Here is a 27,350-nt window from a genome sequence, read left to right on the forward strand (position 1 = left end):
CACTGCAATATTCTCCTTAATCAATACTGCCAACACCAAACCCCACCCCCCTCCTTTCTTTCTTTCCCTATCTTTCCTGAACACCTTGTATCCAGGAATATTTAGTACCCAATCCTGCCCTTTTTATGAGTCAGGTCTCCGTTATCGCCATGACATCGTATTCCCATATGGCTATTTGCATCTGCAGCTCACAAACTTTGTTTACCACATCGTGCCCCCAGGTCCCTCACACTTTCACTCTGTATCCCCTCCCCCCATTGCCTTGTGTTACTGACTGTATCTCTACTGATGTTAATCCCTCTCCCTCACACTGTCACTCAGTAACCCCTCTCCCCCCAGTGCCCTGTGTTACTGACTGTATCTCTACTGATGTTAATCCCTCTCCCTCACACTGTCACTCAGTAACCCCTCTCCCCCCAGCGCCCTGTGTTACTGACTGTATCTCTACTGATGTTAATCCCTCTCCCTCACACTGTCACTCAGTAACCCCTCTCCCCCCAGTGCCCTGTGTTACTGACTGTATCTCTACTGATGTTAATCCCTCTCCCTCACACTTTCACTCTGTATCCCCTCCCCCCATTGCCTTGTGTTACTGACTGTATCTCTACTGATGTTAATCCCTCTCCCTCACACTGTCACTCAGTAACCCCTCTCTCCCCAGTGCCCTGTGTTACTGACTGTATCTCCACTGATGTTAATCCCTCTCCCTCACACTGTCACTCAGTAACCCCTCTCCCCCCAGTGCCCTGTGTTACTGACTGTATCTCTGCTGATGTTAATCCCTCTCCCTCACACTGTCACTCAGTAACCCCTCTCCCCCCAGTCCCCTGTGTTACTGACTGTATCTCTACTGATGTTAATCCCTCTCCCTCACACTGTCACTCAGTAACCCCTCTCCCCCCAGTGCCCTGTGTTACTGATTATATCTACTCCAGCTGTGGCCTAACCAGTGTTTTATACAGCTCCATCATAACCTCCTTGCTCTTATATTCTATGCCTCGGCTAATAAAGGCAAGTATCCCATATGCCTTCTTTACCACCTTATCTACCTGTTCCGCCGCCTTCAGGGATCTGTGAACTTGCACACCAAGATCCCTCTGACCCTCTGTCTTGCCTAGGGTCTTCCCTCTCCCTCACACTGTCACTCAGTAACCCCTCCCCCCAGTGCCCTGTGTTATTGGCTGGGGGGGGGTCCAGAACGAGGGGTCACAGTCTCAGGATACGGGGTAGGACATTTAGGACTGAGATGAGGAGAAATTTCTTCACTCAGAGGGTGGTGAACCTGTGGAATTCTCTACCACAGAAGGCTGTGGAGGCCAAGTCACTGAATATATTTAAGAAGGAGCTGGATAGATTTCTAGACACAAAAGGCATCAAGGGGTATGGGGAGAGAGCGGGAATATGGTATTGAGATAGAGGATCAGCCATGATCTGATTGAATGGCGGAGCAGGCTCGAAGGGCCGAATGGCCTACTCCTGCTCCTATTTTCTATGTTTCTATATATCTCTACTGATGTTAATCCCTCTCCCTCACACTGTCACTCAGTAACCCCTCTCCCCCCAGTGCCCTGTGTTACTGACTGTATCTCTACTGATGTTAATCCCTCTCCCTCACACTGTCACTCAGTAACCCCTCTCCCCCCAGTGCCCTGTGTTACTGACTGTATCTCTACTGATGTTAATCCCTCTCCCTCACACTGTCACTCAGTAACCCCTCTCCCCCCAGTGCCCTGTGTTACTGACTGTATCTCTACTGATGTTAATCCCTCTCCCTCACACTGTCACTCAGTAACCCCTCCCCCCCAGTGCCCTGTGTTACTGACTGTATCTCTACTGATGTTAATCCCTCTCCCTCACACTGTCACTCAGTAACCCCTCTCCCCCCAGTGCCCTGTGTTACTGACTGTATCTCTACTGATGTTAATCCCTCTCCCTCACACTGTCACTCAGTAACCCCTCTCCCCCCAGTGCCCTGTGTTACTGACTGTATCTCTACTGATGTTAATCCAGCTCCCTCACACTGTCACTCAGTAACCCCTCTCCCCCCAGTGCCCTGTGTTACTGACTGTATTTCTACTGATGTTAATCCCTCTCCCTCACACTGTCACTCAGTAACCCCTCTCCCCCAGTGCCCTGTGTTACTGACTGTATCTCTACTGATGTTAATCCCTCTCCCTCACACTGTCACTCAGTAACCCCTCTCCCCCCAGGGCCCTGTGTTATTGACTGTATCTCTACTGATGTTAATCCCTCTCCCTCACACTGTCACTCAGTAACCCCTCTCCCCCAGTGCCCTGTGTTACTGACTGTATCTCTACTGATGTTAATCCCTCTCCCTCACACTGTCACTCAGTAACCCCTCTCCCCCCAGCACCCTGTGTTACTGACTGTATCTCTACTGATGTTAATCCCTCTCCCTCACACTGTCACTCAGTAACGTCAGTGCATCCAGAACTCTGCCCGTCTCCTAATCTGCACCTATTTGCGCACACCGATCATCGCTGTCCTTGTTAACATACTTGACTCCTGGTCCCCGAATGCCTCCAATTTAAAATTTTCACCCTCGTGTTTAAATCCCTTCATAGCCTCGCTCCTTCCTATCTGTGTCCCTCTGCAGATCTCTGCGTTCCTCCAACCCTGACCTCTCGTGGAGCTCCCCTGCTCCCCCTCCCTCTGCTCAAGCTTTTGGCCGCCGTGCCTTTAAATGTCTAGGCCCCACTCTCTGGAATTCTCTCCCTAATCTCTCTCTCTCTCTCTCTCCCTAATCTCTCTCTCTCTCTTCTCCCTTAAAACCCAACTGTTTACCAGACTTTAGGTTAACCTTCCTAATATCTCCTTCTTGAGCTCGGCGTCCATTTTTAGACTGATCCCGCCTTGGTGAAGTGCCTCGGAATGTTTTTCTATGTCAATGGCACTACATAAACGCCAGATGTTAACAAAAAAACTTGGGGGAGACCAAAACTGGGGGCCAAAAATATACGACAGTCACTAATAAATCCAATAAGGAATTCAGAAGAAACGTCTTTACTCAGAGTGGTGAGAATGTGGAACTTGCTACCACAAGGAGTAGTTGAGATGAATAGCATAAATACATTAAAGGGGAAGCTGGATAAACACATGAGGGAGAAAGGAATAGAAGGATATGTTGATCGGGTGAGATGAAGTAGGGAGGGAGGAGGCTTGTGTGGAGCATAAACGCCGGCACAGACCTGTTGGGCCGAATGGCCTGTTTCTGTGATGTAAGTTCTATGTAATTCTATGTGACTAGAAAATATAACAGCAGAAATTGTTGGAAGTAGCCTGGCAATCAATGTCCAGAGAAAGGCTGCTTTCTGGCTGGAGAGCATGACCAATGACAAAGTTCCCCATGTTTTGAAACTCTTAACGACAACTTGCATTTATATAGCGCCTTTTACGTCGTAAAACGTCCCAAGGCGTTTCACAGGAGCGATTATCAAACAAAATTTGACACCGAGCCACATAAGGAGACATTAGGACAGGGGACCAAAAGCTTGATCAAAGAGATCGGTTTTAAGGAGTATCTTAAAGGAGGAGAGAGAGGCGGAGAGGTTTAGGGAGGGAATTCCAGAGCTTAGGGCCCAAGCAGCTGAAGGCACGGCCGCCAATGATGGGGTGAAGGAAGTGGGGGATGCGCAAGAGGCCAGAATTGGGGGAGCGCTGAGATCTCGGGATGCTTTTTCTTCCCCGATGCTGATGGATCTACTGTGTGTTTCCAGCATTTTCTGTTTCTATTTTATATCTCCAGCTGTAATTTAGACTGAGGTTGACTCACTGTGTGATTTATAATTTTAAGAACTGTTAATGGAACGTTGCAGCTTTAACAGGCCTCGCCTGCACTGATGGTGGGGGTGGGAAAGGGCAGAGGGGGAGGGGTTCAGTGGCTCGGATTGACTCTTCCAGCTGGGTTCCATTTGCGGCTGTGGAATTCGAGTAATCTGAGTGAGTCAGCATTGGGAAAACGAAGATTCTGTGGCTTTGATGATGAGTCAGAGCAGCGATGCATGGAGAAATCGAGTGGAGAGCCTGACCAAGGGCTGACTGACCAGTGAAAGGAAATTAAGCAGAAATGAGCCATTCTCTGAATGAAGTCACTGACAGTTTTTAACAAGAGAGGAAGGAAGTATCTCGGGAGAAGTAAATAAAACACTTTCCCGTTCTCTGGTCGAGAAACAAGATTGCTGATTAAAGAGGCCTCGGAGAGGGTGCGGAGGAGATTTACCAGAATGGTACCAGGGATGAGGGACTTCAGTTATGTGGAGAGACTGGAGAAGCTGGGATTGCTCTCCTTAGAGCAGAGAAGGTTATGGGGAGATTTAATAGAGGTGGTCAAAATCATGAAGGGTTTTGAAAGAGTAGATAGGGAGAAACTTTCCACTGGCAGAAGATCAGTAACCAGAGGACACAGATTTAAGGTAATTGGCAACAAAGCCAGAGGGGAGATGAGGAGACTTTTTTAAAACTCAGCGAGTTGTGATGATCTGGAATGAGCTGCCTGAAAGGGCGGTGGAAGCAGATTCAACAATAACTTTCAAAAGGGAATTGGATAAATACTTGAAGGGGAGAAAATTACAGGGCTACGGGGAACGAGCAGGGGGAGTGGGACTAATTGGATAGCTCTTTCAAAGAGCCGGCACAGGCACGATGGGCCGAATGGCCTCCTTCTGTGCTGTAAGAATAGGTTAGACCGGTGGTTGAAGGAAAAGGTGGATAAAGGGATATGGGAACAGGGCGGGCACAAAGGATTAAGATCATTGCTGGTGTGGAGGGTAAACACCAACACAGAGCGCTTGGACCGAACGGCCTGTTTCCAGGCTGTAATTTCGATGTAATTCAAATAACCCGGTGCCATAAAATTGCAGCCGACTATGCTTTGGCCGTCCATTTATTTTCAAGGGCGGAAAGCCACATGTTGCCCTCATGCCGTTCTCACAGGAAGCTCTGGGTCGGAGAATGATCCCTTCCTATTTGTATGCCTCCCCTGACAGCCCCCTCGCCCGTGAGATTTGCATGTGCATCCTCTGCTTCCGGCCAACCCACCACCGCTAATGCAGTGACGAGCAGCTCCAATAGAGGGCTTTCACTGCGGCTATGAATGCTGGGATAGGTCCACCTCCATGGCCGTCTCCTATTTGCTACCCAGCACCTGTGGCTCAGCTGTTGCCTGGACGTAATCGGCCGTTGCTTTGTCTCTGCTTCGTGTTCCGACCTCCGCGAGGAGTTCCCTCTGTGAATGGAGGTTCCCATTTGTTGCATTCCAAATCACTTCAGCCTCCGGGTTTCTCCACCACAGCTGCTCCCATCAGGGATCGAGCACTTCACACATGCAGAAACCACCAGCTGATCGCTCACTGAAAGAAAGGAGCAAACGTCACAGCTGCACCTCATTGTGGATCATACGGTCACTGCGTGTTATATACTGGAGAGTTCCACCTCTATATTATCCCATTGCAGGGCAGGTACAGCACGGGTTAGATACAGAGTAAAGCTCCCTCTACACTGTCCCATCAAACACTCCTCGGGCAGGTACAGCAAGGGTTAGATACAGAGTAAAGCTCCCTCTACACTGTCCCCATCAAACACTCCCAGAGCAGGTACAGCACGGGTTAGATACAGAGTAAAGCTCCCTCTACACTGTCCCATCAAACACTCCCAGAGCAGGTACAGCACGGGTTAGATACAGAGTAAAGCTCCCTCTACACTGTCCCATCAAACACTCCCAGGGCAGGTACAGCACGGGTTACATACAGAGTAAAGCTCCCTTTACACTGTCCCATCAAACACTCCCAGGGTCAGGTACAGCACGGGTTACATACAGAGTAAAGCTCCCTTTACACTGTCCCATCAAACACTCCCAGGGTCAGGTACAGCACGGGTTAGATACAGAGTAAAGCTCCCTCTACACTTTCCCATCAAACACTCCCAGGGCAGGTACAGCACGGGTTAGATACAGAGTAAAGCTCCCCCTACACTGTCCCATCAAACACTCCCAGGGCAGGTACAGCACGGGTTAGATACAGAGTAAAGCTCCCTCTAGACTGTCCCATCAAACACTCCCAGGGCAGGTACAGCACGGGTTAGATACAGAGTAAAGCTCCCTCTACACTGTCCCATCAAACACTCCCAGGGCAGGTACAGCACGGGTTAGATACAGAGTAAAGCTCCCTCCACACTGTCCCATCAAACACTCCCAGGTCAGGTACAGCACAGGTTAGATACAGAGTAAAGCTCCCTCTACATTGTCCCATCAAACACTCCCAGGTCAGGTACAGCACAGGTTAGATACAGAGTAAAGCTCCCTGTACATTGTCCCATCAAACACTCCCAGGGCAGGTACAGCACGGGTTAGATACAGAGTAAAGCTCCCTCTACATTGTCCCATCAAACACTCCCAGGGCAGGTACAGCACAGGTTAGATACAGAGTAAAGCTCCCTCTACATTGTCCCATCAAACACTCCCAGGGCAGGTACAGCACGGGTTAGATACAGAGTAAAGCTCCCTCTACATTGTCCCATCAAACACTCCCAGGGCAGGTACAGCACAGGTTAGATACAGAGTAAAGCTCCCTCTACATTGTCCCATCAAACACTCCCAGGGCAGGTACAGCACAGGTTAGATACAGAGTAAAGCTCCCTCTTCACTGTCCCATCAAACACTCCCAGGGCAGGTACAGCACAGGTTAGATACAGAGTAAAGCTCCCTCTACACTGTCCCATCAAACACTCCCACAGTCAAGTACAGCACAGGTTAGGTGAGGTGTAAAGCTCCCTCTACACTGCCGAGCAAGCATTTAACCTGTACTGCACCTGTCCTGGGAGTGTTTGATCGGACAGTGTTGAGGGAGTACAGTGGTGTCCTTTATGATATAATGTACTGAGACCGTGTAATCTCTGTGTAAGTTTTTACAGAGAGATCAGAGACTGTTTTCTGAACATAATGAGCTCAGTGTTCCGGAAGGAGTGGCTTTAAACAGCTGATGGAAAAAGCTGGAGGCTGGAGCACTTTGCAATTCAATAATTCAGACTTCATTCTTCAAGAGAATTCCTTGAGGAGGTTGGAGTATGAAGCGGATCCAAACAGTGGCTGATTACTTCTGTGCAGCTGCTAACCAAAAGTGCTGTGCTCAGCTAGTTGAGCAGGGCCTGTTGAACTGCAGCAGAACCCAAGATGAAGAGGGCATAGAGGTGTCAACGAGTTATGTTTTGTCAACCACCCCTTCAATTGAAGATGTCCTGAGAGACCTTTACCAAAGATTGGGGGACAGGAGCTAGGACTGAGCCAGAGATGGAACAGCATTCAGAGGGAAAGAAAGAAAGACTTCATAGAATCATTTTTTAAAAATTAGTTCACAGGATGTGGGCGTCGCTGGCAAGGCTGGCATTTATTGCCCATCCCTAATTGCCCTTGAGAAGGTGGTGGTGAGCCGCCTTCCTGAACCGCTGCAGTCCGTGTGGTGAAGGTTCTCCCACAGTGCTGTTAGGAAGGGAGTTCCAGGATTTTGACCCAGCGATGATGAAGGAACGGCGATATATTTCCAAGTCGGGATGGTGTGTGACTTGGAGGGGAACGTGCAGGTGGTGTTGTTCCCATGTGCCTGCCACCCTTTTCCTTCTGGGTGGTAGAGGTCGCAGGTTTGGGAGGTGCTGTTGAAGAAGCCTTGGCGAGTTGCTGCAGTGCATCATGTGGATGGTACACACTGCAGCCACAGTGCGCCGGTGGTGAAGGGAGTGAATGCTTAGGGTAGTGGATGGGGTGCCAATCAAGTGGGCTGCTTTGTCCTGGATGGTATTGAGCTTCTTGAGTGTTGTTGGAGCTGCACTCATCCAAGCAAGTGGAGAGTATTCCATCACACTCCTGACTTGTGCCTTGTAGGTGGTGGAAAGGCTTTGGGGAGTCAGGAGGTGAGTCACTCGCCACAGAATACCCAGCCTCTGACTTGCTCTTGTAGCCATAGTATTTATGTGGCTGGTCCAGTTAAGTTTCTGGTCAATGGTGACCCCCAGGATGTTGATGGTGGGGGATTTGGTGATGGTAATGCCGTTGAATGTCAAGGGGAGTTGGTTAGACTGTCTCTTGTTGGAGATGGTCATTGCCTGGCACATGTCTGGTGTGAATGTTACTTGCCACTTATGAGCCCAAGCCTGGATGTTGTCCAGGTCTTGCTGCATGCAGGCTCAGACTGCTTCATTATCTGAGGGGTTGCGAATGGAACTGAACACTGTGCAATCATCAGCGAACATCCCCATTTCTGACCTTATGATGGAGGAAAGGTCATTGATGAAGCAGCTGAAGATGGTTGGGCCTAGGACACTGCCCTGAGGATGTCGGATCATAAAAAGTATCGGCACAGAAGGAGGCCATTCGGCCCATCATGCCCTTGGCGGCAAAAAAGAGCTATCCAGCTTAATCCCACTTTCCAGCACTTGGTCCGTAGCCCTGTAGGTCACGGCACTTCAGGTTCACATGCAAGTACTTTTTAAATGATTTGAGGGTTTCTGCCTCTCCCACCCTCTCAGGCAGTGAGTTCCAGACCCCCACCACCCTCTGGGTGAAAAAATTCTCCTCAGCTCCCCCCTAATCCTTCCACCAATTACTTTAAATCTATGCTCCCACTGACCTCTCTGCTAAGGGAAATAGGTCCTTCCCATCCACTCTATCTCGGCCCCTCATAATTTTATACACCTCAATTAAATCTCCCCTCAGCCTCCTCTGCTCCAAAGAAAACAACCTCAGTCTATCCAATCTTTCCTCATAGCTAAAATTCTTCAGCCCTGGCAACACCCTCGTAAATCTCCTCTGTCCCCTCACATCTTTCCAGAACTGTACACAGTACTCAAGCTGTGCCCTAACTAGTGTTTTATACAGTTCTAGCATAACCTCCCTGCTCTTATATTCCATGCCTCGGCTAATAAAGGAAAGTATCCCATATGCCTTTTTAACCACCTTATCTACCAGTCCTGCTACCTTCAGGGATCAGTGGACATGTACTCCAAGGTCCCTTTGTTCCTCTACACCTCTCAGTATCCTCCCATTTATTGTGTGCTCCCTTGCCTTGTTTGCCCTCCCCAAATGCATTACCTCACACTTCCATTTGCCATTTTTCTGCCCACCTGACCAGTCCATTGATATCTTCCTGCAGTCTACAGCTTTCCTCCTCACTATCAACCACACGACCAATTTTTGTATCATCTGCAAACTTCTTGATCAAGCCCCCTACATTCAAGTCCAAATCATTAATCAATACCACAAAAAGCAAGGGTCCGAGTACCTAGTACTTGCATTTATATAATGACTTTCGCAACCTCAGGCCGGCCCAAAGCACTTTACAGCCAGTGAAATACTTTTTGAAGTAGTTGCTGTTTTGACGTAGGCAACGCAGTATCCAATTTGCGCACAGCAAGATCCCACAAACAGCAGTAATCTGTTTTAGTGATGTTGGTTGAGGGATAAATATTGGCCCCAAGACACACGGCAAGAACTCGCCCGTTCTTCCTCAAAATAGTGTCGTGGGATCTTTTGCATCCACCTGAGAGGGCAGACGGAGCCTCGGTTTGACGCCCCATCCGAAAGACGGCACTGCAGCACTCCCTCAGTACTGCACTGAGAGTGTCAGCCTGGATTTTGTGTCCATTCTCAGGAGTGAGACTTGAACCCATGACCTTCTGACACAGCGATGAGAGAGTGCGCTATCCAGTGAGCCAATATAGCACAGACCAGTGAAGAGAAAAGAGGAGTCATTGGGGGTCTGACCCTTTGTCTGTTACCTAATGCTGAACGCTTCTGATCGGCAACTGAAACTGACCTGCAATTTGTCCCCTGGCCAAACTGCAATTGAACTCTGAATGACCAGAACATATGCTTACTTAACAGCAATCGGGGTTCGTTACCTTAAAGGGACACTCCTTTACCTTTGCAGATTAATACATAATGGATTACAAGTCACATCCTCCATCTTGGCTAGCTTTCGGTAATTATGCATTTCCTTTTCTCACAGGCCACCATAATTCTACAGGCCTCGTACATCCCACCTCCTGGGACTGCGCCCTTGTTCCCACCGCCTGCTCAGCCTGAGACGACGACGACAGCGGTGTCACCGGAAGCTGACACCCTCACCGGTAAGATGATGTCATCGGCGGGTGGGGGGGGGGGGGGAAGGGCTGAATATTTGGGTCAGACAATCTGGAAATTTCTACGGTGTCGAACGGACACCCAAAAGCCCCTGATCTCCCATGAGGTGGAATCAAGGCCCTTGCGGTCCCAAATCTCGGAAGTCCGTTGTCCACTTGACCTCCAGACCGGGGGTGGAGCTAAGGTCGAAGGATTTGAGAGGTGTGGGGGGGGTGCGGATTGCAGATTTAGCCGCCTTGGCACAGCCACGATGAAACCCACCGACCCGGTGTTGCCGTTCCCTATCAACGCACTGCAATCATGAATTTAAAAGACATACAGAATTAGCCAATCTCAGAGTGATGTGGTGGTGGGGGGGAGGGGAGGTCATGACCCCTGACCTCGCCCCCATCATTGGCTCCCCCACTGTTCCAGATGCCTTATTGTTGATGTCTAATTTAATAGAAATTCCTAAAAGCTGGAGTTGACAAATTCCAGTTTTGGAGGTGGATGGGGTCAGGGGTCAGAACTATGATGGGTGGAGGTCAGGCAGGGTTGAAGGCAGAGGAGATACGAGGTAAATTCACAATGAGGGTGGATAGAGGAGGGCGAGAGAGAGAGAGAGAGAGAGAGGTCAGTCAGGGTCGAGATGGAGCCAGAGTGGGTGGTTTACGATTCAGTGATGTTGAATTTCCTACATACAGCGGTGATGCCTTCCTCGTTTGTAAGTCTCAGTACCACATCGCACAGTGGAATAGATCTTGACTTTGTGCAATTGTGTAAAACGGGTAATAGAATCATAGAAATTTACAGCACAGAAGGAGGCCATTCGGCCCATCATGTCTGTACCGACCGAAAAAAAGCCATCCAGCCTAATCCCACTTTCCAGCACTTGGTCCGTAGCCCTGCAGGTTACAGCACTTCAAGTGCACATCCAAGTACTTTTTAAATGAGTGAGGGTTTCTGCCTCTACCACCCTCTCAGGCAGTGAGTTCCAGACCCCCACCACCCTCTGGGTGAAAGAAAATCTCCTCAACTCCCCTCTATTCCTTCTACCAATTACTTTAAATCTATGTCCCCTGGTTATTGACCTCTCTGCTAAGGGAAATAGGCCCTTCCTATCCACTCTATCTCGGCCCCTCATAATTTTATACACCTCAATTAAATCACCCCTCAGCCTCCTCTGTTCCAAAGAAAACAACTCCAGCCTATCCAATCTTTCCTCATAGCTAAAGTCCATCGACAGCCTGTTTTTAATCTCTCCCCATTTTTATTTATATTGAAGTCATTGCACAAAGTCACGACCTACCCCAGGGTATCTACCTAACGAGACTCTGCGCGTGTGGACAGCGAGCTAACCGATTCCACCACAAGTTCTGTGCTCCGTTTGTCACCTGTTTAATAAATCAGGAAATAACAGGGTTAAGCTGGAGTTCCGAGATATCTGGAGTGTTTGTACAAAATGCATTCGTCAGCAACCACAAGGTCAGAGTTACACACCGTCCGGCAACAATGGCTGGGGGGTGGGGGGGGCGATGGGATTTTAACTCGGACCTGGTTTCACCGGTCCGGTGAATTCATTTCCCGCCTGCGGCAGTGGGAGCCTTTTGGCGATTTTAAAGATGGCGATTTTAATGGAATGCTTTGCCGGCTGGTGTGACCGGTGCTGATTTTCTGGGCGCCTTCAAGACGGAGCTGGACTGGTCCTTCACCGGGAGCGAGAGCACATCACATAGAAGGCAAGTGGATTAACAGATAAAGTACACACGGTCCATGTGATCTCCCGGGACTGGTTTTGGTCGCCTGAGGGGGGGTCGCAGAGGAATTCTCCAGGTTGTTTTCCCCTTTTCTGGTCCTGGATTTTTCCCTGCTTTGTTGTGCCTCTCCCAGGAGATTACATGTCTGCTGTGTGGTGGGAGTGCGGGGTGGGAAATGTAGGTCCTTCCTATCCACTCTATCTAGTCCAGTCAAAATTTTATACATCTCAATTAAATCTCCCCTCAGCCTCCTTTGTTCCAAAGAAAACAACCCCAGCCTATCCAATCTTTTCTCATAGGTAAAATTGTCAAGTCCTGGCAACATTCTCGTAAATCGCCTCTGTACGCTCTCTAGAGCAATCACATCTTTCCTGTAAGGTGGTGACCAGAACTGTACACAGTACTCAAGCCGTGGCCCAACCAGTGTTTTATTCAGTTCTAGCATAACCTCCCTCAGGAGGATATTTTCTTGGGAACAGATGAGACTGAGGGGAGATTTAATTGAGGTGTATAAAATTATGAGGGGCCGAGATAGAGTGGATAGGAAGGACCTATTTCCCTTAGCAGAGAGGTCAATAACCAGGGGGCATAGATTTAAAGTAACTGGTAGAAGGATTAGAGGGGAGTTGAGGAGATTTTTTTCACCCAGAGGGTGGTGGGGGTCTGGAACTCACTGCCTGAGAGGGTGGTAGAGGCAGAAACCCTCAACTCATTTAAAAAGTACCTGGATGTGCATTTGAAGTGCTGTAACCTACAGGGCTATGGACCAAGTGCTGGAAAGTGGGATTAGGCTGGATAGCTTTTTCTCGGCTGGCATGGACACAATGGGCCGAATGGTCTCCTCCTGTGCTGCAAAATTTCTATGATCCTATGAATATCCTTGGCTAACAAAAATCTATCAATCTCCTTTTTGAAATTTTCAATTGACTCCCAGCATCCACAACTTTTTGGGGGAGAGAGTTCCAGATTTCCACTCCCCTTTGTGTGAAGAAGTGCTTCCTGACATCACCCCCTGAACGGCCTGGCTCTAATTTTAAGGTTATTCCCCCTTGTTTCGGATTCTCCCACCAGAGGAAATAGTTTCTCTCTATCTACCCTATCAAATCCTTTAATCATCTTAAACACCTCAATTAGATCACCCCTTAATCTTCTGTACTCAAGAAAATACAAGCCCAGTCTATGAAATCTGTCCTTTATAATTTAACCCTTTTAGCCCCGGTATCATTCTGGTGAATCTGCAGTGCACCCCCTCCAAGGCCAATCTATCCTTCCTGAGGTGCAGTGCCCAGAACGGCACGCAGTCCTCCAGTTAGGGACTAACTAGAGCTTAATATAACTGGAACATAACTTCCACCCCTTTGTATTCCAGCCTCTTTGAGATAAAGGCCAACATTCCATTCGCCCAGTATGTCGTCACTTGGTTCTGAGCTGAGCAATGCTGCTTCATCTAGCCCGAAGTGATGTAGTTAATGAAGAATAACAGGCTGTGACCTCCTGATCCTTTCAAACATTGTTTACTTACAAGACAGCTCAGCCTTTCCTCTGTCAGCTGACCGCAGACGCGAGAGAACTCTGGAAGGTCCTTCTCTCGCATTCCATTGGGGTTACAGCCAGTCTTACAGAGTTCAGCTGCCATTCTTAACCCTCCTCCTCCCTCCAAAAAGGGGAAAGTGCAAAGGGTTTAAACACATAGCAAATGGTTTAATCGACACTGGTCTCTCTCAACCAGAGGCAACTGGCAGGTCAGAGGCTGGGTATTCTGCGGCGAGTGACTCACCTCCTGACTCCCCAAAGCCTTTCCACCATCTACAAGGCACAAGTCAGGAGTGTGATGGAATACTCTCCACTTGCCTGGATGAGTGCAGCTCCAACAACACTCAAGAAGCTCGACACCATCCAAGATAAAGCAGCCCGCTTGATTGGCACCCCATCCACCACCCTAAACATTCACTCCCTTCACCACCGGCGCACAGTGGCTGCAGTGTGCACCATCCACAGGATGCACTGCAGCAACTCGCCAAGGCTTCTTCGACAGCACCTCCCAAACCCGCGACCTCTACCACCTAGAAGGACAAGAGCAGCAGGCACATGGGAACAACACCACCTGCACGTTCCCCTCCAAGTCACACACCATCCCGACTTGGAAATATATCGCCGTTCCTTCACCGTCGCTGGGTCAAAATCCTGGAACTCCCTTCCTAACAGCACTGTGGGAGAACCTTCACCACACGGACTGCAGCGGTTCAAGAAGGCGGCTCACCACCACCTTCTCAAGGGGCAATTAGGGATGGGCAATAAATGCCGGCCTCGCCAGCGACGCCCACATCCCATGAACGAATAAAAAGAAATAAGAGCTGATTTGGTTAATGGAGCCTGGTTCCACCACACCCTCAACTGGTCAAAGGTCAGGACTGGGGTCGGGGGTGGGGGGTTAGTGGGTGGGGGGATGTGCGGGTAACTTACTGAAACATTAAAAAGACAAACCAACACACAAGATATATCCGGACTTTATCCGGAAGCACAATGGGGGTAATGATCACCTTCACCACTTGGGCAGTAAACTGGAGAACGGATCATCACCTGTTATAGAATGTGGGAATTAATAGACCAGGGTCCAGCTGGTTCACCTTTTACCATCCTGGTAGTCCCATGATACAACAACAGTGGAGTTGTTGACTAATCATAGAAATCAATCTCTATCAATGAGTCTACAACAGACCCCAGACATGAGGTGAGGAAAACCCCCAGTGGTGGAGAGCTTTGGGAACCATAGGTCCAAAGTCACCTGGTCCTCCCAAACATGCTGCATTTACCACGTGTCATGTCTTAAATTACTGATATACTGTATCTCAAAATGTTACTTTTTGAAAGAAATCTATCTAATTTGCAGTTGAATGAATCAATTCAGCTAATTTTAATTTCCATTGATTGCAAACAGTTTAGGTGAAAGATACTCCATGCCTCTTTGCTACAGCAGCGTGTTCTCAGGGTATTACACACATAAACCCTAGATCACCAGTGCCCTCCGCACCTGGAATCATAGAATGGTTACAGCACGGAAGGAGGCTATTCGGCCCATCGAGCCCGTTCCGGCTCTTTGTAAGAGCAATCCAGCTAGTCTCATTCCCCCGCTGTAGAACCTAAGGATTCTCATCAACCCTAGCTCACTAGTGCCCTCTGCACATTGTACACTAAGGACTCTCACTAACCCTAGATCACTAGTGCCCTCTGCACATCGTACCCTAAGGACCCTCACTAACCCTAGATCACTAGTGCCCTCTGCACATCGTACCCTAAGGACCCTCACTAACCCTAGATCACTAGTGCCCTCTGCACATCGTACACGAAGGACTCTCACTAACCCTAGATCACTAGTGCCCTCTGCACATTGTACACTAAGGACTCTCACTAACCCTAGATCACTAGTGCCCTCTGCACATTGTACACTAAGGACCCTCACTAACCCTAGCTCACTAGTGCCCTCTGCACATTGTACACTAAGGACTCTCACCAACCCTAGCTCACTAGTGCCCTCTGCTCATTGTACCCTAAGGACTCTCACCAACCCTAGCTCACTAGTGCCCTCTGCTCATTGTACCCTAAGGACTCTCACCAACCCTAGCTCACTAGTGCTCTCTGCACATCGTACCCTAAGGACTCTCACCAACCCTAGATCACTAGTGCCCTCTGCACATTGTACACTAAGGACTCTCACCAACCCTCGATCACTAGTGCTCTCTGCACATCGTACCCTAAGGACTCTCACCAACCCTCGATCACTAGTGCCCTCTGCACATCGTACCCTAAGGACTCTCACCAACCCTAGATCACTAGTGCCCTCTGCACATCGTACACTAAGGACTCTCACCAACCCTAGATCACTAGTGCCCTCTGCACATCGTACCCTAAGGACTCTCACCAACCCTAGATCACTAGTGCCCTCTGCTCATCGTACCCTAAGGACTCTCACCAACCCTAGATCACGAGTGCCCTCTGCTCATCGTACCCTAAGGACTCTCACCAACCCTAGATCACTAGTGCCCTCTGCACATTGTACCCTAAGGACTCTCACCAACCCTAGATCACTAGTGCCCTCTGCACATTGTACCCTAAGGACTCTCACCAACCCTAGATCACTAGTGCCCTCTGCACATTGTACACTAAGGACTCTCACCAACCCTCGATCACTAGTGCCCTCTGCACATTGTACACTAAGGACTCTCACCAACCCTAGATCACTAGTGCCCTCTGCACATTGTACACTAAGGACTCTCACCAACCCTAGATCACTAGTGCCCTCTGCACATCGTACACTAAGGACTCTCACCAACCCTAGATCACTAGTGCCCTCTGCACATTGTACACTAAGGACTCTCACCAACCCTAGATCTCCAATGTTCTCTGCATCTCGTACCCTAAGGACTCTCACCAACACACAATAGACCACCAACAGCATCTTCCAGGCTTACGTTCCTAACGTGTATCTGCAGACACTGGCGGTGAGGGAGAGGGGGACACAGAAGACCCTCTGGGCACAGGTGATGAGACCGAACCCTCATCGGGGACACCTGGGACTGAACCACCCGTTATGCCAAAGAAACCACCGACCAACGTGGTCCACGGGATCAGGAGGAGGAAACGCTCAACCAAACATCTGCTCCCGAACAAGCCTCAGGACTTCCAGGCGAGTCACCTACAGGGTTGAAGGGTTGGGACTAAGAGCCTATTTTAAAGAGGGCGGGGCTGAAATTGGTTTTGGGCAATAGAGCAGAAGGATCGATAGCGAGTCCCCTTTTATATCCTGCTCGGTTCTCTTTTCCATTGAAGTCACTTTCACCCCGAGAGTCTTGCCATTGGGGTCTCTTTTAAAGAGCGAGTTTCATTCCCGGAAACCCTTGTAAAGGAAAAGTAAACCGGGCAAAGAATTATAACAAACATCGAGCCCAATTATTTCTAGGCCTGGGAAGGATTGATTTTTATTTTGTTTTATAGTTCACGCGGCGGAAAGCCAGGCCACAAACTGGACGTTATCCGATTGTGGACACCGCAGGAAGGCAGGTCCAAGAGAGAACTCTCCTTTGGATTCATTGCAATTTGTTTAAAAAATGGCCCAATTGATACATTTTTTCCCCCACTCGGGAGGATGTGAGCAGCCCGTCTGGCCCATTAACCCGGCTCGGCCATTTTGTAAAACATTTACTTCCCTGCCGTGTGCCCATATCACTTAATACCCTCACTCCCTAACTACGTCTCTATCTCTTCTTTAAACATCTCGATTGATTCTCCATCTCTGGCCTTCTGGGGCTGTGGGTCCCACATTCTCACACCCCTTTGCACAAAGTTTTGTTTCCCTTTTAACCGATTTAGCCTCAGACTCTGTCCCCTTGCCCTGGATTCTACCACTGGAGGGAAAGGGCCATTCTCTCTCTACCCTGTCAATCCCTTCATTATTTTAAACACCTCCATCCGATCTCAAGCCTTAATCCCTTCATCTTCAGGAAGTATCACCCGATTCTACCCTTTACCATAACTCAGTCCTTTCATCATTCTGTCTGTTATTTTAATGCTTCAGTGGCCTTTTAAACTTTACTGCTCTCCTCCTTTATTTCCTGTAATGTGCATCACTCTAAACTTCCAATTACTCTCCCCTCTATTCCCAAATCCAAGTTATTTAGGAACGAATAAGGACCATCTAGTTCACCTTCTACCATCCTGGTAGTCCCATGATACAATGATGATGGAGTTGTTGACTAATCGAGGCGATCAATCTCCATCGATTAGTCCACAGCGGTCCCAAAATGATCTGATGAAAGCCCCCAGTGGTGGAGAGATTTGGGAACAAATGATATCCCATAGGGATATTATATATCTGGAGCCCCAGCCCCTGTGGGATTCCAAATGTCCCTTTTATTGCAACTGAAGCCTTTCAACTAGAGCATAAGAACATAAGAAACAGGAGCAGGAGTAGGCCAAACGGCCCCTCGAGCCTGCTCCACTATTCAATCAGATCATGGCTGATCTTCGACCTTAACTCCACTTTCCCGCCCAATCCCCATATCCCCTTAGAATCAAAAACTTCCAGCTAATTTCCTGTCCCGACCTCAAGATTGCCTCCAATTCCGTGCCTTTCGATTTGAGCTAGTAATGGAATTTGTGGAACTTTAACTGATCAAAATCGATGGGCGAAACTTTCAATTTTGGTGGACTTCAATTGAAGGGAAATCCTGGCAGAGTGTTGAATGGGCGAATGATCCGCCCCTGCCCGTTATTCGCTGAAGTTGAAAGTTTCATCCCATGTACACGACATGCATTGATCCTCCTCGATCTACCACCTGTGTGACCATCAAACAACTCTATTGGGTTAATGAGACATGAGCTACCTTTCACTGACTCTCCCTAATTAACCTATTTTCCAAATTCTCACATACTCGGTCCCAGAAAATTTATCGCAGGTCTAAGGGGAAAGAGCAGACGAGTGGGACTAATTAGATAGGTCTTTCAAGAGCCGGCAGAGCCACGGTGGGCCGAATGGCCTCCTTCTGTGCGGTACGAGTCTATATTCTAGCAATCTTCCCATAGCTGATGTTAAACCCACCCGCTTGCAGTTACTTGGGATGTCTCTTCTTTCCTTTTTGAAACTGGAAATCAAGACCTGAGCCAACTATTTATTTTCCCATGGTTGCTTATCTCTCTGATTGTAGAAGGCCCAATATTGGCTGCCATGCCCTCGGCCCTTGTATCACTATGGACCGTATCAAACTGAAGCCAACCTGCTCTTCCCTTGTGGAGTCCATGTCACCATCGATGTCACTTCCTGAGGCAATGCGTATTTACCAAATTCTTCTGTTTCCAGGTCAGAGTGCTTGTGGTAGAGGGGCGTCAGCTCCCCGGCATTAACATCAGGCCTGTCGTTAAAGTGACGGTTGCCGGCCAGACGAAGACAACTCGGATCCGGAAAGGCAACAACCCTTTCTTTGATGAGGTAAGACGCAGATCTTGTGAAACCCTCACACAGTGGTGCGGATGGAGTGTGTTTGGATAGGGGACAGGATAACGGAGAAAACTTGAAACGTGAAAAGGTCATCATTACCTCTATCAAACGTTTTCTTTCCAGAGACCATAGAAAGAAAGATGAAAGGACTTGCATTTATTCAGTGCCTTTCACAATCTCAGGACGTCCAATCAATGAAGAACTTTTTGAAGTGTAGCCACTGTTGAAATGTAGGAAACGCGGCAGCCAATTAGCACACAGCAAGGTCCCACAAACAGCAATGAGATAATCTGTTTTCAGTGATGCTGGTTGAGGGATAATTATTGCCCAGGACACCAGGGAGAACTCCCCTGCTTTCTTTGAAATAGTGCCGTTGGATCATTTACGTCCACCTGAGAGGGCAGACTTGGTTTAACTTCTCATCCGAAAGGCGGCATCTCCAACAGTGCAGCACTCCCTCAGTACTGCACTGGGAGTGTCAGCCTAGATTATGTGGTCAAGTCTCTGGAGGGGGGCTTGAACCCATGACCTTCTGCCTGAGAGGTGAGAGAGTGCTACCCAGTATATTTTACCCCCTAAAGCTCTGACATTTCCCACTGATGCCCTCCATCCCGCATGAGGTAAACTTGTGAAACTCCAAGATAACAGTCTAACATTGCAACTTATACTCCACTGCCCAGGCCTGACTCATCTCACAGAGCACATTCCACGGTCAAAGCTGTATTATTGAAAGGCTAAATCATCCTTGTACGGTTATGTTAGTCAAGTGGTTATGATAGTGGAGCAGAAACCCAACCTTATGAGTTCAGCTCCCACCACAGCGAGTCATCAAGTTGAATTTAATAAATCTGTCAATTTTTAAAATTTGTTCTCAGGATGTGGGCGTCGCTGCCAAGGCCAACATTTATTGCCCATCCTTACTTGCCCTGAGCAGGTGATGGTGGGCTGCCTTCTTGAACTGCTGCAGTCCACGTGATGATGGTGCTGCCACAGTGGTTAAATAGTGTAAAACCAATCTCCACTCCAACTCCATTTCAAAACCTTAGAATTTCTACAAGTTTCCAGCACAGGCACGATGGGCCGAATGGCCTCCTTCTGTGCTGCAAGATTCTATGATTCTAAGGTGAACGACTAATGAATCTATTTTTGGTGATGGTTGAGGGGTGAATGTTGGCCAGGACCCCAGGAGAAAACTCTGAGCAGTTACAAGGGATCTTTAACAGCTACCTGAACGGCCTTGGTTTTAATGTCTCACCGCAAAGCACCTTGAGCAACGCAGCACCCCCTCAGTACTGCACTGGCTGCCTCAGCCTAGGTTACATGTTCAACTCCTGGACTTGGCTTGAACCTTCTGACTCAGAGCTGAGAGTGTTCCCAACACAGGCAAAGTGACACAAACTGAAAGCACTTTATCCAGTGACTAATTAGAAGTCAGGATCACATTGGTCCAGTTGGATGTCCTGACCGATGACGAGTAGCTGACTACATTACAACAGTGAGTACACTTCAAAAGTACTGAGGTTGTGAAAGATGCTGTATAAATGCAAGTCTTTCTTTACTTGCTCTGTTCTCATAGTACAAATATATAGAAATATATACAAAAAAGCTATCACTGTCATTTAGAGTTATCATCAGCCAATAAAATATATAAAGCAAGACCGCTCCCATTGCCAAAATAGATGGTGAGAGCTGGAAAGAAGGAGTGATGGAAGTAAAAGATTTTATACAGAAATACATAGAAGTTGCAACACGGAAACAAGCCTTTTGGCCCAACTAGTCAATGCTGGCGTTTACCCTCTGCGCGAGCGAGGAGTCCGAATCACATTTACCCGCCCTGTTCCCATATCCCTTCACATTCCATCCACCTCTCCAAACAAATCTTAAATGTTGATATGGTTTCTGTCTCAATCATTAATCCTGAAATTGCTCACAGCTCGCCATGAATCAGTTTAAGTGAACGTGCCAATGTACAAACCAAGTTCCTGCCTAATCATTCACTTCAAAGAAATTCTTAACGTATTTCCATTCCTTCCTCTGCTGTTATACAGACGTTTTTCTTCAACTTCTACGAGACTCCTGCTGATCTCTTTGATGAGCCGATATTTATCATGGTGAGTCCCTGAGTGTTTGATGGGACAGTGTAGAGGGAGCTTTACTCTGTATCTAACCCGGGCTGTACCTGCCCTGGGAGTATTTGATGGGACAGTGGAGAGGGAGCTTTACTCTGTATCTAACCCATGCTGTACCTGCCCTGGGAGTGTTTGATGGGACAGTGTAGAGGGAGCTTTACTCTGTATCTAACCCGTGCTGTACCTGCCCTGGGAGTGTTTGATGGGACAGTGTAGAGGGAGCTTTACTCTGTATCTAACCCATGCTGTACCTGACCCTGGGAGTGTTTGATGGGACAGTGTAGAGGGAGCTTTACTCTGTATCTAACCCGTGCTGTACCTGCCCTGGGAGTATTTGATGGGACAGTGTAGAGGGAGCTTTACTCTGTATCTAACCCGTGCTGTACCTGCTCTGGGAGTGTTTGATGGGACAGTGTAGAGGGAGCTTTACTCTGTATCTAACCCATGCTGTACCTGCCCTGGGAGTGTTTGATGGGACGGTGTAGAGGGAGCTTTACTCTGTATCTAACCCGTGCTGTACCTGCCCTGGGAGTGTTTGATGGGACGGTGTAGAGGGAGCTTTACTCTGTATCTAACCCGTGCTGTACCTGACCCTGGGAGTGTTTGATGGGGACAGTGTAGAGGGAGCTTTACTCTGTATCTAACCCGTGCTGTACCTGCTCTGGGAGTGTTTGATGGGACAGTGGAGAGGGAGGTTTAGGATCACTAGGAACAGGAGTAGGCCTCGGACCTGTTCCGCCATTCACTTCGATAGTGGCTGATACATGCCTCGACTCCATGTTCCTGCCTTTGTTCCATATCCCTTGATACCTTCCCCAACAAAAATCTATCAATCTCAGTCTTGAAGGCCCCAATTGATCCAGTATCCACAACCTTTTGAGAGAGAGGGAGTTCCAGATTTCTACCAATATTTGAGTGAAGAAGTGCTTCCTGATTTCACCCCTGAACGGCCCAGCTCTAATTTTAATATTACTTGTTCTTGATTCCCCACCAGATTAAATAGTTTCTCTGTATCTACCCTATTGAATCCTTCTACCATTTTAAACACCTCAATTAGATCACTGCTTAATCTTCTATACTCAAAGAAATACAAGCCAACTTTATGCAACCTGTCCTTTATAATTTAATCCTTTTAAGCCCTGCTATCATTCTGGTGAATCTACGCTGCACGCCCTCCAAGGCCAATATATCCTTCCTGAGGTGCGGTGCCCAGAACTGAACACAGTAAATCCAGATAGGATCTGACCAGAGCTCTGTAACAACTGAAGTATCATTTCCTCCCCTTTCTATCCCAGCCCCCCTTGAGATAAAGGCCAACATTCCATTGGCCTTTTTGATTACTTTTTGTACCTGTCCTCCAGCTTTTAATGATTTGTGTACTTGGTCTCCTAAATTTCTTTGCTCCTCCACTGTTCCTGGCTTTTCACCATTTGGAAAATACTCCGATTTGTCTTTCTTGGGTCCAAAGTGGATGACCTCAAACTTGCCCACATTGAACTCCATTTGCCGCTGTTTTGCCCACTCACTTAATCTGCCTGTGTCCCTTTGCGACTTCCTGCTCCTATCTACACAGTTTACTGTGCCAGCTCACTCGCCCTGTAATCAGACACTCCGAAGTGAGTTAGATACAGTGGGGCATAAATTAGTCTTGGGTATTAGTGCAGGATCGACGATGGTGAAATGGCAGTCTGTCGACATTCTGCCTGAACTATTCTCAAACCCCAGCACTGATATCCCTCGCCTTGATCGGCATAAAATCTGACCAATAGCTGATTGATTGATTGATTGTTTTTTTTTAAAGGACATTTGTGATAATAATTCTTCCTGTCCAGAGATTTTTTTTCATTTATTTTGTTCCCGTTCCGCAGGTGTACAACTCTCACTCTCTGCGCATGGACTCAGTTATTGGGGAGTTCAAGGTACGTTGACTTTGGAAATTGCTGTGAGAATTTGAAAACGTGAATGACTTTGGAATTAATTCTCTTCCTTCCGTTGCAGCTGGACATTGGGGCAGTTTACTCAGAGCCAAGTAAGTGTCATGTGAGGAATTATACATTGTGAATGGCATTCTGCAACTCCCTCCCTAAACCTCTCCGCCTCTCCACCTCTCTATCTCTCCTCCTTTCAGACACTCCTTAAAACCTACCTCCTTGACCAAGCTTTTGACCACCTGTCCTAATATCTCCTCATGTGGCTCGGTGTCAAATTTTGTTTGATAATCGCTCCTGTGAAGCGCCTTGGGATGTTTTATTACGTTAAAGGCGCTATATAAATGCAGGTTTTTGTAAGGTAAGGAGAGCGGACCTGGTTGGAGCTTGGGACAGAGCGTCGGAGCGGATAAAGAGCGAGGGGCGTCAGGGAGCGAGGTAAGAAAATCAAAAGTGACGTCAGCACAAGGGAAGGAGTGCAGCCAGAGCCAAGTCCACAGCACCATGGGTGGTTCAGCTGTACTGGGTGGGGGAGAGGAGAAAGGCCAGGAGAGCGATAGTGATAGGGGATTCTATAGTTAGGGGAACGGATGGGCGTTTCTGCGGCCGCAGACCTGAGCCCAGGATGGTATGTTGCCTCCCTGGTGCCAGGGTCAAGGATGTCACAGAACATTCTGGAGGTAGCAATGACATAGGTAGAAAGAGGGATGAGGTCCCCCAGGCAGATTTTAAGGAGCTAGGAAAGAGATTAAGAAGTAGGACCTCAAAGTAGTAATCTCCGGATTACTCCCGGTGCCACGCGCTAGTGAGTATAGAAATAGAAAGATAGAGCAGATGAATGCCTGGCTGGAAAGATGGTGCAGGAGGGAGGGCTTTAGATTCCTGGGGCATTGGGACCAGTTCTGGGGGAGGTGGGACCTGTACAGGCCGGACGGGTTGCACCTCAACAGAGCTGGGACCAATGACCTTGCGGGGAGATTTGCTAGTGCTGTTGGGGGGGGGTGGGTTTTAAACTAATTTGCAGGGGGATGGGCACCAGGTCGGAGCAAAAGGTATAGAGTAGTGATAACTGGAGACTTCAACTATCCTAATCTAGACTGGGATAACAATAATAATATAAGGGGCACAGAGGGGGAGGAATTTTTGAAGTGTGTTGAGGAGAACTTTCTTGACCAGTACGTTTCCGGCCCAACGAGGAAGGAGGCATTGCTCGATTTGGTTCGAGGGAATGAGGCGGGCCAAGTGTCAGTGGGGGAACATTTAGGGAACAGTGATCATAGTATCATAAGGTTTAGAATAGTTATGGAAAAGGACACGGACCACTCTAAATTAAAAATACTCAATTGGAGGAGGGCCAATTTCAATGGGATGAGAACAGATCTGGCCTGGGTAAATTGGAATCAAAGATTGGCAGGCAAAACTGTAATTGAACAAAGGGCGGCCTTTAAGGAGGAGATGGTTCAGGTACAGTCTAGGTACATTCCCATGAGGGGGAAAGGTAGGGCAACTAAAGCCAGAGCTCCCTGGATGAGAAAAGAGGGAGAGAGTAAGATGAAGCAGAAAAAGGGCGTATGACAGATGTCAGATTGATAACACAAGTGAGAACCAGGCTGAAAATAGAAAGTTCAGAGGGGAAGTGAAAAAGGAAATAAGAGGGGCAAAGAGAGAGTATGAGAATAGACTGGTGACCAACATAAAAGGGAATCCAAAAGTCTTCTACAGGCACGTAAACGGGTAGTAAGAGGAGGGGTGGGGCCGATTAGGGACCATAAAGAAGATCTACTCATGGAGGCAGAGGGCACGGCTGAGGTTACGAAATGAGTACTTTGCATCTGTCTTTACCAAGGAAGAAGATGCTGCCAGAGTCTCAGTAAAGGAAGATATATTTGAGATACTGGATGGGCTAAAAATTGATAGAGGAGGTACTAGAAAGGCTGGCTGTACTTAAAGTAGATAAGTCACCCGGTCCGGATGGGATGCATCCTAGGTTGCTGAGGGAAGGGTGGAAATTACAGATGTACTGGCCATAATCTTCCAAACATCCATAGATTCAGGAACTGTCCCTCTAGATTGGAAAACTGCACATGTCACTCCGCTTTTTAAGAAAGGAGAGAGAGGGAAACCGGGGAATCATAGACCAGTTAGCCTAACATCTGTTGTGGGGAAAATGCTGGAGTCTATAATTAAGGATAGGGTGACTGAACACCTCGAGAATTTTCAGTTAATCAGAGAGAGCCAGCATGGATTTGTGAAAGGTAGGTCGTGCCTGATAAACCTGATTGAATTTTTTGAAGAGGTGACTAAAGTAGTGGACAGGGGAATGCCAATGGATGTTATTTATATGAACTTCCAGAAGGCATTTGATAAGGTCCCACATAAGAGACTGTTAGCTAAGTTAGAAGCCCATGGAATCGAGGGAAAAGTACGGACTTGGTTAGGAAATTGGCTGAGCGAAAGGCGACAGAGAGTAGGGATAATGGGTAAATACTCACATTGGCAGGATGTGATTAGTGGAGTCCCGCAGGGATCTGTCTTGGGGCCTCAATTATTCACAATATTTATTAACGACTTAGATGAAGGCATAGAAAGTCTCATATCTAAGTTTGCCGATGACACAAAGATTGGTGGCATTGTAAGCAGTATAGAAGAAAACATAAAATTACAAAGCGATATTGATAGATTAGGTGAATGGACAAAACTGTGGCAAATGGAATTCAATGTAGACAAATGTGAGGTCATTCACTTTGGATCAAAAAAGGATAGAACAGGGTACTTTCTGAATGGTAAAAAGATAAAAACAGTGGATGTCCAAAGGGACTTAGGGGTTCAGGTACATAGATCATTGAAGTGTCATGAACAGGTGCAGAAAATAATCAATAAGGCTAATGGAATGCTGGCCTTTATATCTCGAGGACTGGAGTACAAGGGGGCAGAACTTATGCTGCAGCTATACAAAACCCTGGTTAGACCGCACCTGGAGTACTGTGAGCAGTTCTGGGCACCGCACCTTCGGAAGGACATATTGGCCTTGGAGGGAGTGCAGCGTAGGTTTACTAGAATGATACCCGGACTTCAAGGGTTAAGTTACGAGGAGAGATTACACAAATTGGGGTTGTATTCTCTGGAGTTTCGAAGGTTAAGGGGTGATCTGATCGAAGTTTATAAGATATTAAGGGTAACGGATAGGGTGGATAGAGAGAAACTATTTCCACTGGTTGGGGATTCCAGGAGTAGGGGGCACAGTCTAAAAATTAGAGCCAGACCTTTCAGGAGCGAGGTCAGAAAACATTTCTACACACAAAGGGTTGTAGAAGTTTGAAACTCTCTTCCGCAAACGGCAATTGATACTAGCTCAATTGCTAAATTTAAATGTGAGATAGATAGCTTTTTGGCAACCAAAGGTATTAAGGGATATGGGCCAAAGGCAGAGTTAGATCACAGATCAGCCATGATCTTATCAAATGGCGGAGCAGGCACGAGGGGCTGAATGGCCTACTCCTGTTCCTATGTTCCTGTGTTCCTATACTGGGGTGGTGCCAGAGGACTGGGGAATTGCAAATGTTACATCCTCGTTCAAAAAAGGGTGTAAGGATAAACCCAGAAACTACAGGCCAGTCAGTTTAACCTCAGTGGTGGTGAAACGTTTCGAAACGATAATCCAGGACAGAATTAACAGTCACTTGGACAAGTGTGGATTGATTAGGGAAAGTCAGCACCTATTTGTTAAAGGCAAATCATGTTTAACTGATTTGATAGAGTTTTTTGAAGAGGTAACAGAGAGGGTAGATGAGAGCAATGCAGTTGATTTGGTAGATATGGACTTTCAAAAGGCGTTTGATAAAATACCGCATGGTTGGCTTGTCTTGAAGATTGCGGCCCATGGAATAAAGGAGGCAGTAGCAACACGGATACAGAATTAGCTGAGTGACAGGAAACAGGGAGAATTGGTGAACGGTTGTTTTTCGGACTGGAGGGAGGTGTACAATGGTGTTCCCCAGGGGTCGGCGCTGGGACCACTGCATTTCTTGATATATATTAATGACTTGGACTTGGGTGTACAGGGCACAATCTCAAAATTTGCAGATGACGTGAAGCTTGTGAAGTGTAGTGAACAGTGAGGAGGATAGTGATAGACTTCAAGAGGATATAGACAGGCTGGTGGCATGGGCGGACATGTGGCAGATGAAATTTAACACAGAGAAGTGAGTTGTAATGCATTTAGGTCGGAAAAATGAGGCGAGGCAATATAAACTAGAGGGCACAATTCTAATAGGGGTAAAGGAACAGAGAGATCTGGGGGTATATGTGCACAAATCGTTGAAGGTGACAGGGCAGGTTGAGAAAGCAGCTAAAAAAGCATACGGGATCCTGGGCTTTATAAGTAGAGGCATAGATTACAAAAGTATGGAAGTAATGATG

The 27,350-nt window shown here is 47.7% G+C and overlaps 1 protein-coding gene across 5 annotated transcripts in view; it reads left to right on the plus strand.

The window, feature by feature from the left end:
• The window catches only part of dysf (dysferlin, limb girdle muscular dystrophy 2B (autosomal recessive)), a 302,843-nt gene that overhangs the window by 56,982 nt on the left and 218,511 nt on the right, over nt 1-27,350 (plus strand). For all 5 annotated transcript variants that reach the window (XM_067979452.1, XM_067979536.1, XM_067979392.1 and 2 more), the window contains exons 5-10: nt 10,014-10,134; nt 16,374-16,567; nt 18,737-18,865; nt 20,923-20,985; nt 22,872-22,922; nt 23,002-23,032. In XM_067979452.1, the coding sequence (XP_067835553.1) occupies nt 10,014-10,134; nt 16,374-16,567; nt 18,737-18,865; nt 20,923-20,985; nt 22,872-22,922; nt 23,002-23,032 (589 nt within the window). The remainder of the gene's footprint in view (nt 1-10,013; nt 10,135-16,373; nt 16,568-18,736; nt 18,866-20,922; nt 20,986-22,871; nt 22,923-23,001; nt 23,033-27,350) is intronic.

The sequence above is a fragment of the Heptranchias perlo genome, chromosome 1, assembly GCF_035084215.1.
Source record: "Heptranchias perlo isolate sHepPer1 chromosome 1, sHepPer1.hap1, whole genome shotgun sequence".
Lineage (NCBI taxonomy): Eukaryota > Metazoa > Chordata > Chondrichthyes > Hexanchiformes > Hexanchidae > Heptranchias > Heptranchias perlo.